Here is a 10615-nt window from a genome sequence, read left to right as displayed (position 1 = left end):
TGTGCATCTAAATAATACAATTAGATTGCTTAGTGCTAATATAAGAAAATAATCCTTTGAAAATTGAAATGAAGAAATTTATAAAATAATAAAAGAAATAATTATTATTTGTAAATTTGTATTTTTTATTATATATAAATTTTATAATCTTAAATTTTAAAAATAATTTTTATCGAATTCTTTATTTCAGAATAATTTAACCCTTAATATAAATATAATTTATTTTGCTTTTTACAAATTTTTTTAAAAGAATTTGTTAGTCACCATTAGTTAAAAGTAAATCAATTTTTCATATTATTTTTCTATCTTTATAAATTGATTATATCATACATAGAAAAATTTGTAAAAATTAAAAATAATAGATTTTAATTTTAGTATATTGTTAATGTGAAACTATTTATAAATACATTTAATTTTGTAATAATATATCAAAAAAATAATATTTTTTATATTTATTGTATAAATAATTATTTAAAAAATAATATAATTAAATAATTATATAAAATATTTTATACTAATAATACATTAAAATTAAACTAAAAAATAGAAGTCAGAACTTATTATAAAAAAATGATAATGTTATTTTTATTTTTAATAATACTATTTTACTCGATCTTTTTATGTTATATATTTACATGAAGTTATTAAAACAAGTAGTATTTTGAAAATAGTCAATGAGTTATAACTCAAATGCCATACTCTTTGTGTACTCAATTCGAGTATGTTATCTTTGATAAAAAAAAAAAAATAGTATTATGAAAATAGACGTGGTATTATACATTTTTCTTATTTTATTGAAGTTTAAACTTTAAAATTAATCAGGGGTATCTTTCATGCATCCGTAACCCTATCGCCTTCCCTGACTCACTCACTCACTCACTAGAACACTTGCTCTGTCCAGCCACCGCAGTGTCACCACCGCCGTCGCAACTGCTCGGAGCCGCCTTCCCTGTTACGCTCTATTCCAGTATCCGCCGTCTCACTGCAAATCATCTCGCATCGTTCGTCCGTCGAGCAGCCGATGTTCCGCCGCGTTGGCTCTGTTCAACCACGCTCCAGCCCTTCTCTGCTTCAGTTCGGCCACGCTCAACCCTCTTCTGCTCCATTCCTGCCACGCTCCTCCCTCCTCTGCTCCAGTTCCGTCGCGCACCACCGCCCTCGGCCCCAGTTCCGCAGCGGTTCGGGCCACCTCTTCTCCAGTTCTGCCGCGTCCAGCCTTACGGTACTCCCTCACCTCTATGCTCTAGAAGGTAATCTTTTTAGGATTTTTAATTTTTAATTTGTGATTTACTGATTTTTCATTTTTATTCTTCAATTATTGTTGTCTCTGGTTTAGAATTCATATTCTGTGGTTTTTATTGTCTTTAATTTACTGGCTTTAAAAATTAAGGTTATAAAATTCATATATAATAAAAAAATACAAATTTAAAAATAATAATTATTTCTTTTATTATTTTATCAATTTCTTCATTTCAATTTTCATAGGATTATTTTCTTATATTAGCACTAAGCAATCTAATTGTATTATTTAGATGCACAAATCAAGTTCGATCAGGTGATATATTAATCTAACATAGGATTATGTATGTAATTTTGAAAATTTAGAGTGTGAGTATAATATACTTAATTTGGAAGAGGGGAGTACGACAAATCAATTTGGGAGGAGCCACCTCAAATAGTGGCAATTGAGTTACTGCGTGACACCAGCAATTAGAATGAAATCTCCTGCGTCTTGGCTGCATAAGATGATGGCTAATTGAGCTTTGACATTTTGTGTATTTTGTTTTTTGGTTTGGAATGCATTTTGTGCTTTTGATTGTTGTTTGCTGTTTTTTTTGGGCTTTGGCCAGTTTTTAATGAAAAATTGCCCTCCCCTTTTACCTGAGGCAGGGTTTTAGTTTGGGGTTTTAAGCTGAACAATTTGCAGAACAAGAATAATGAATCTGTTTCCGAAGAAATGGAACCTGTTCAGCACCCGTTCTTGGGTGGTTCAGAGGGCTATGCTGCACAACTATCAAGCTCCAAGCGATCACCTTTTCCTTCGAATATCGAGAGCCGGACACCCCAACACTCCCATGAACCATATTCTGGATCAATGGGTCCAAGAGGGCGGACACGTCAGGCATTCCGAGCTCCAGTTCTTCATCAAGCAGCTTAGGTCTCATCGTCGCTTCAACCATGCCCTTCAGGTTAGTTAAATTTGTTTTTAATAATTCGAAAAGCTGAACATTTTCATTTGTGAATGTCTGAATATAATTTGAGCTTTATTGAATTTGAGAAGGATTTGATTTTCATGAATACAATATGCCTAAAGGACATGAGTTCCTTCATATTGGATTGGAACTAACTCTTTGAATCGTTAAGTGCCTGGTTTATTTATATATGTATATATATATATTGAAAATGAGTTCATGATTAGATGGCATTGTGGAAGAGTTTTAGATTTATTTTTTTGATCTGGTATAATTCTTGGGCAGAAGAGTTTTAGATTAATATTGTGGCACATTCTACCCCATTGCAAGGCAAGATCCCAACAGAGTCCTTATCAAAGTCTCTCCTGAAAAACCGCACCTAAAGGCATGTGATGCTAAGTCATATTTGGAAGGTAGTTCCAACATTCTCGGAAGATTTGGATCACTTTATGTTGACAACCCTTGATTCGGGATCATCTAGCATCCTAAGAACATTAGCTTGGAGTTCGCTCTTTAGGTTGCCATCAACAATGGACAAGAGTACCGAGTACGGGTCCCTAAGTTATGTTAAAACAAATGTCCTACTTAAATAAGTAGGATCAAACAATTTGATTTGATATATACATATATTATTGAAACTATGGGCAATTCCTACTGCAGACAAACTATTTAGAACAAATACTATTATAAATGGTTAAGGGCTAACATTTCTCTATCATAACTTTGTTGTTTTTGTTTTGCTTATACTTATCTATCATATTCCAAATTTTGCTAGGATTGTGCTCATCTAGAGCATTTGGTTGGTATGAATTGTCTTTAGGACCAATAATGATTTGATCATTTTTATTTTTGTATCAGGTATTAGAATGGATGGGTGATGAAAGGAAACATCATTTGACATCTGGAGACATAGCTGTACGTCTTGACTTGATAGCAAAAGTTCATGGCTTAGGTCCAGCAGAGAAATACTTTAATAGCCTTTCAGATTCTGTAAAAGATTTCAAGGTCTATGGTGCTCTTTTGAATTGCTATGCACAACATAACTCTGTGGAGAAAGCCGAGGCTACCATGGAGAAACTAAAAGAGTACGCTTGTAAGCATACAATAAATTTGGTATTGAGTTATAATGCTCTGTTAAAGCTCTATGTTCGAGTAAGTGAACTTGAGAAATTTGACAATTTGATGAGAGAAATGTTATCGAAGGACATGTATGACTCTGTGTCGCTTAATACTCGGCTGGATGCGTATGCGGCCATTAAGGACATAGATGGGCTGGAGAGCTTACTATTGCGGATGGAAGCTGATCCTAAGGCAACTATTGATTGGATAACGTACTCTATTGCAGCAAAGGCTTATATTCAGGCTGGCCAACATGAGAAAGCATATGCAATGCTGAGGAAATCGGAGTACCTGATTGAACCCAAGAGGAGGAGGGCTGCCTATGAATCTCTTCTAACTATGTACGGCTCCATGGGAAAAAAGGACGATGTTTATCGTATTTGGGATATGTGCAAAAGGCTAAACAGACCCTGCAACACGAATTACATCTGTATGCTGACCGCATTAGCTACGCTTAAGGATGTTGATGGAGCTGAGAGGATTTTCGAGGAATGGGAGTTTGGAAATACATGCTTCGACATCAGGATTCCGAATGTGATGATGAGTGCATATTGTAAGAATGGTCTGGTGGAAAAAGCTGAAGCATTTGTTGATAGGCTTTCAAAGAGTTGCAATGAATTAGGCGGTAGTATATGGGATCGATTGGCAAATGGCTATTACAGGAACAATGATATGGATAATGCTATTCAAACAATGAAGAAAGCGATTTTGGCAGGTCAACCTGGATCAACATGGAAGCCCTATCGATTTACTTTGGCTACATGTATTGATTACCTTAAGGACAAGGGAGATTTGGAGGGGGCATCAGAGATTCTTAGGCTATGTCTTGAACGAGAATATTTTTCTACTGTTATACATGATAGATTATCAAGCTATGTGCATGGAAAAACCCCAGAAACAAAGGCCATAAATCTGATGGAAGAATATTATCATTCAAAGAATGATGAACTTTTTCCAGATGGAGAGAAGCAACATGAAATTCAACCCCATGAATAGATCAGCTGTATTACCTGAAATTTCCCCTTTCTTCTGGAAAACTCAAATAATTGATATATATTTAATGATTTTAATCAATGATTACCATTGGATTTTTAAGTATCTTAATCCTTTTTATTATTTTTTTTAAATTTTTATATTCGTATATATTCAATGCTTATAATTATGACACGAGTATGTTTTGATTTGTCAGTTTATTTGAAAATTGGTCAAGCGTATTTCTATTCTTGCTTGGGTGGTGTTTGTGATTCTTTTTTCCAAAAAAGAATGTTTAGGTTTACGTGGAACATGCCAAAGCAATTCAGCCTACCAAATAATTAGAAGGTAGGTAGTGTTTTTTTAGATGGTTTCCTTATTAAACATCATTACAAGAAGCGGATTATGCAATCAAAGTGTTCAGAAACATTGATTAAGCGTGATAATCAAAGTGTTCTAGGAAAAGATCTATGATGATGTGATATAAAGTTGTCTTACTCCATATAACCACTAACTAATTTGGGATTCACAAACATTGCCACCTCTTTAGAATTTCAATTCATCGTTGCTTTAGACGAGTGACACCAATTTGGTGGTGACCGTTAACTTTTTCTGGTCGCAGTTGTTTCCTCATAAGCTATGCTCCAAGCATATATTCCTTCAATCTAAGTAACTATAAGTCACCAAAAAAAATCTAAGTAACTATAAGTAATGAGCTTATTTATTCTTTGTGGACTATGGAGCATTGGAGCATACTTTGATGAAATATAACATGCACCGGAAACAAACTGTGATATAGCTCTTATCAGATGGGCATATGATGTAAATCTGGATTCGGTTAATATTCAATTTGATTTCTAAATTTGTATGTGGATTTGTAACACCCTCACTATCAGAAGTCACGCTTCCGGCTGCGCCACTCTGATAGCAAAAAGTATTACGATTACTTTATATATTAAATACTAAAATAGGAGCCTGTGACTCGACACTGTATCGCTGATTTCCTTGAAAACCGAAAATAAACACTTTATCTTAATAAAAGTACAAACAGGCATAGATTCATATACAAGACTCCTTACATAATAACTCATAATATAATATACATATAAAACATACAATTCCTATCCCTCTTACAAATTTGTAATAACAAAGACGAGGGAATAAAATAATCTAATTAGTACAACAACATATCAACCAAACGCAGTATAACTCTTCTTAACGCTTCTTCATCCGGTTCCTGAAAAGATAAAGCTGTAGGGGGGTGAGAACCTAACCACACGGTCTCACCACGAAGTTTCAAAGTTGTCATAAGAAGATATTCAATAAGAAAATTGTTTTCAAACTCAGTGATTATCATTGCCTTATGAATCTTTTAAAACCAATAGGAAATCATTCAAAACCCTTTTCAAAGAAACAATGTTTAATCTTTCAGAAATCCGAAATCTTTCCTTTCTTATAAGAAAAATCTCAATCAGAAATCAACCACGCAATCAAACAACACAATCATTAATTCAGCATCCAAGTTCATTCTCAAATGTAGCACGCCAGGACAAACACAGGCAAGACAGACAAGGAAAGCACAAGTAGGTAGCAGTTACAGCAAATAGTTCAAGTAGCAGTTAAGAACAGTTTAGCAATTAGGCAAACCAAAACAAGTTCAAACCCAAGCAAAGCATACAAATGCATATGATGGATGCCTGTCCTATGGCTGATGAGGCTCATCTGTCGGTTATCCAGCCAACCCGACAAGTCTGAATTGTCCTTAGACGTCCCCCGACGTGCATCCCCAAGAGTCTATGCATAGTTTTTTCTCAAATAATCAATATTGCTCAATGGGGGTAACATTCCCGGGAATTTATATAGTGCCCGGTCACACTTACGTCGTAGGGTCAACAGAGTATCGAGTTTTCAACCTGGTACACGTGGTGGCAAGCCACGGCACTTACTCCAGGGAACCTCGTATCTCAGATATTTCAAATTCATAAGCCATATAAATAATTCATTCATCATTTATCAATATCTAAGCCATTCTCAATATCATCATCATTCGTCAATCCATATCCATTTCCAAATTCATTCAAAAATCATATTTCAAATCAATCCTCATCATCCTTCTTTCCGTTTCGTTCACTAACAATTCTCAATTCAAAACATAACTCTTTCTTTGATAAATGAAGTATTTTTAAATCATATAATGCTTAAAATTAAACCTTTTAAAATAACTACTTCAAATGAAACTTCTAATTTTATAAAATTTCGCCAGCATCTCCTCTAAAACTCGGATTCTGCCACCCTTTTCGGGTCCCATCCAAACATTTCTCAAACCTTTCCAAAACCTCAATCATTTTCCAAGATTCGGCTAGTTCCAATATCAAATAATTTTCAAAGTGAATCAGTGCCCATAATAAATCTCTTTTTAAAATCAAACCAGCTCAAATACTAAATCATTTATAAAGTCACTAACTCAAAATTAAACCATTTCCAAAGCCAATTCCTTTACATCATCAAAAATAGCTTCAAAACCAAGAAAAGCCATTCTTCATAATAATCAGCTAAATAACCTTTCAAACCAATTTTTTTTTCAGCAATCACAAACTACTCAAGCAATCAAGCAATCAGTCATTCAGTCCAGCAAACAACCACATTTAGAAGACAATTATAATCACAAGCATATGTTCTCTCACTTTAGTATCTATTTATCACAACTCTGTAATATAAATTAGATTTTAAGAAAAACCCCTACCTCGACTCGTCGAAACCATAACTTAAAATGCGTCAACGAAACCATTTCTCTTAACCCGAAACCAACAGCAACCGCAAACTCTGTCCCTGATCACTTTTGCAGCACTCACAGCAACTTAAAAGCAACATGCAATGCTCAAAACACAACCCTACGTTACCAGAATCTCAGAGTTTATAACCAAACATAACAGAATATTAACACGGCTTTCCGAAACGTAAATACTTACCGAACTAAGAAAATGAAACAGCGGCGGTCGCTGAACCGGTTTGGCGGCAGCTCCGGCAGCCACCTCGAACGGCGGCGACGACCAGAACTCCGGCAACGGCGACTGAAACAAACATACAGCGATGATTAAGCTCCCGGAAATTCAAAGGAAACGAAAACCAACTTAAAACCTCACCGGCGGCAGAGGTGTTCTCCGGCGGCAGGACTCGGACAGAAGCTCTGACAACGGCGGATCTGGCGGCGACAGCTTCTCAACGGCAACACACCCCACGACGGCAACTCCCGCGCAGCGCGTCTCTCTCTCTCTCGCGAACGGCGGCGACGGCGACTCCTCGCGCGGCTCTCTCCCTCGGTCCTGGTCTTCCTTGCGACGGCGATGAATGGCGCGGTGGCAGCGACGGTCCGCGATGGTGGCAACGAGCTGGAGCACAACGGCGGCGGCTATGGACGACAGCAAGCTCGATGACAACAGCGGCCTCTTCTCCTTCTTAGCTCGGTCCGGCAGCTCGGTGGCGGTGGCTATGGCAAGACGCGTCGGCGGCGGTCGTCCCCCTCCCTTCCTTCTTCTCCGTTCAGCCCTCTTTTCTCTCTTTCCTTTCTTTTCTCTCTGTCTCAGTATGTGTGGGTTTGTGTGTGTTACCGATGTGAAGGAGTTAGGAGGGTAAGGGGGTAATGGCGGCTACTGAAGGAAACATGGGAGGTATGGGTGTCTGTATGTGTGTGGCTGAATGGAGTAATAATAATAATAATAATAATAATAATAATAATAATAATAATAATAATAATAATAATAATAATAATAATAATAATAATGGTGCAAGAAGGTTGTTAATAAAGTCTGTTTCCAAAGCTACACATGATTTCTAATAAAAATTATGATATAATGTATAAATTTAAAATCTAATTTAATTCTTTAAAATTATTTTAAAAATATTATTTATTTATCAATTTGCTAATTGGATTTTAATTAAGTATTCTAATTTAAAATTAAAGATAATTAATTTTCTTTATAAAATTAAAGTATTAAATTCTAAAATCTCAATTATTTAGCTAAATCATATAAAATTCTTATTCTTTTACAAATGTTAAGCTCTATAACTTAAATATAGAAAATTATTCAATAATTATAAAATTAAGTAAAATTTCTAATTTAATTGTCAAAACTTGATTTAATTACTTTTAATAAAATAATTATCTAAAAACAAAGTCTTTAATGAATAAATAAGTTGAGATTAACTCATAATAATATATTTTTTTTTAAAATTATGGGTCTTACAGGATTTAAATTTAGCTTTTAAAGTTTTAATTATATCTATTTAATTTTCAAACTTTGTAAATGTGACTCACATTAGTCTTTAGGATAATTTTTGGCACACAAACGTTAATAGAACATTAACGTGGACAATCTGATGCCATATTAGAATATGTAAAATGATGCAGTTTTAGTTTTGGTGCTTAAATAGCCAAAAACAACACCATAATACTTGTTTTAGGAGGAAAAATTTTAATAAACATCATTTATGATATTGTTTTTGAACTATTTGAATGCCAAAATTAAAACGGCATTGTTTTGCAGAATTTACTGTGGCATTTGACTGTTCATGTCAGTGTTCTGTTAACGTCTTAAAGAACTATATTTATATATGAGATATATGCTTAAAGAAACAAAAAATATTATGTGATTTAGTGTTTTTATATATATTATTTTTTAATATGTAATAGATTTATGTTTTAATTATTTCATTTATTGATATTTTTCAACTAACCAATTTATTATTATGCACTTAAATTTTTGTATTTTTTAAATTAGTTTTTATATACTCATCTTTATATCTGTTTTTAAAAAATTTATTTGCTTTTTTAATAATTTTAAAAGATTAATATATTTAATATTATATTATTATTATTATTAACGACTTATATCATTATATTTTGATAATTATATTCTGTATTTTAATTTTTTTTTTGTAAAAATATATATTATGTCTAAGTTATTTTATATAATTAACAAATAATAAAAAATTCATCTAAAAATTAATTCTTGCATATTAAAATTTTTGGATCTGTCCTGCCAAAATTGTATGTCCTTAGCCCCTCCTTACAAAGAGATAATGCCATAATGCCATTATTTCTTCAATGGCTCAATCTGAATAAAATAGGAAAGGATGGAGTAATAAGGCTAAAAAAGGAGTTTCAAAAATTACTTGAATGCTCAATTTCCTACGAATGGCATTCATTACGAGCTTGTATTATTTTTGCTTCCGTTAAATTTGGATTTTCCTACCAATACAAACTTGTTAAGACTTTAAGAATAGTACATTTTTTTTAACAAAAAAAAAAAATCATAGTTTTAATATATTAAAGATTAGAAGAAAAAGTTGTACCATCTTTAAATTATTGACAAGTGTTTTTTAAGAGAAATGTTAAAAGCCTCTTAAAATTTATTATTTTTTATCATCAGTTAGTTATTAATATTTAAAATATGAGATAAAATATATTGTTAGATTATTAGACTAAAAAAATAATTAGACTAAAAAAATTGAATTAATAATTAAATAATAACAAAAAATAATAAATTTTGATGTTTTTTATTTTTTTAATAAAAAATATTGAACATGCCAAAAATCGATGTTTATATATTTATATATTGGGTACACTAAACATGTATTATTTTATACATGATTAATATATATTTTATATAGATAATTAAAGCAATTTATTTTGATCCGATACATTATAACTGAATTTTTATTATACATGATGACTCATAAGTCAATTTTATTTGTCTTAATTCAAAGTTTATAACCGACAAACTTCATGACTTTAATCACTATTTTAATGATTAAACCGCCATATTATTAATGTTATTAGTCAATTATTTGCAAATAAAAGATATCTTTTGTATTTAATATTAAACAAGTATCACATAATAAGTTTTATAAGTTCTATTTTATATCTAATATTTTATATTCACAGAAATTTAATATCTTTTAAATAATTATTGACTTGAATATCAAAATGTTTTTTATAAGTAGCACATACCGTATTTTTTGGCGTCTGAGTTATACTTACTTTATCAAAAAAAATGTGTATTACAATATGTAAAGGACGAGCTATACTTTAAAAGTTCACCCACAACCTTAGAAATCTTTGAGAACCTTGTCCTTGTTGCTTGACCTTTTTCTGAGGTCTTGTATTTTTTTGAGTGACTTGAGATTTATTTTGGTGTCAAATGTGACCATTAGATATACCAAGCGATATGTTAGTTCTTTAGGACGCATTTTGTGGACGCGGAAGGTGAAGCTTGTGAGTGTATGATGTCACAGGATATTGTAGAGTTTTGATTCTCGCAAAAGAGTTTGTC

At 32.6% G+C, this 10615-nt stretch overlaps 2 protein-coding genes across 6 annotated transcripts; one reads left to right on the top strand and one right to left on the bottom strand.

Annotated features, from left to right (window-relative positions):
* The first annotated feature begins 788 nt into the window (after positions 1-788).
* Positions 789-4406, top strand: LOC107606253 (pentatricopeptide repeat-containing protein At2g20710, mitochondrial). Of its 5 annotated transcripts, none has more exons than XM_016308278.3 (3): positions 789-1250; positions 1928-2189; positions 3051-4406. In XM_016308278.3, the coding sequence occupies exons 2-3, from the start codon at positions 1938-1940 to the stop codon at positions 4305-4307; spliced, it is 1509 nt and encodes a 502-aa protein (XP_016163764.1). In that variant the 5' UTR covers positions 789-1250; positions 1928-1937; the 3' UTR covers positions 4308-4406. The 5 variants fall into 5 exon arrangements, with proteins under 5 accessions (XP_016163764.1, XP_020962215.1, XP_020962214.1 ...); XM_021106556.2 differs by having other exon boundaries at positions 811-1222; positions 1891-2189; XM_021106555.2 differs by having other exon boundaries at positions 821-1250; positions 1891-2189.
* Positions 4407-5283: 877 nt separating this feature from the next.
* On the bottom strand, positions 5284-9488 carry LOC107608485 (uncharacterized). The gene is made up of 5 exons (XM_088495120.1): positions 9456-9488; positions 7427-7930; positions 7253-7354; positions 7027-7174; positions 5284-5534 (listed from the first exon to the last, which is right to left on the bottom strand). Exons 1-4 carry the CDS (start codon positions 9486-9488, stop codon positions 7142-7144), a joined length of 672 nt encoding a protein of 223 aa, XP_088351246.1. The 3' UTR covers positions 5284-5534; positions 7027-7141.
* Positions 9489-10615: the final 1127 nt, after the last annotated feature.

This window comes from Arachis ipaensis, chromosome B7 (genome assembly GCF_059453495.1).
Source record: "Arachis ipaensis isolate K30076 ecotype BB chromosome B7, ASM5945349v1, whole genome shotgun sequence".
Taxonomy (NCBI): domain Eukaryota; kingdom Viridiplantae; phylum Streptophyta; class Magnoliopsida; order Fabales; family Fabaceae; genus Arachis; species Arachis ipaensis.
This window is presented reverse-complemented; position numbering and strand designations above follow the sequence as displayed.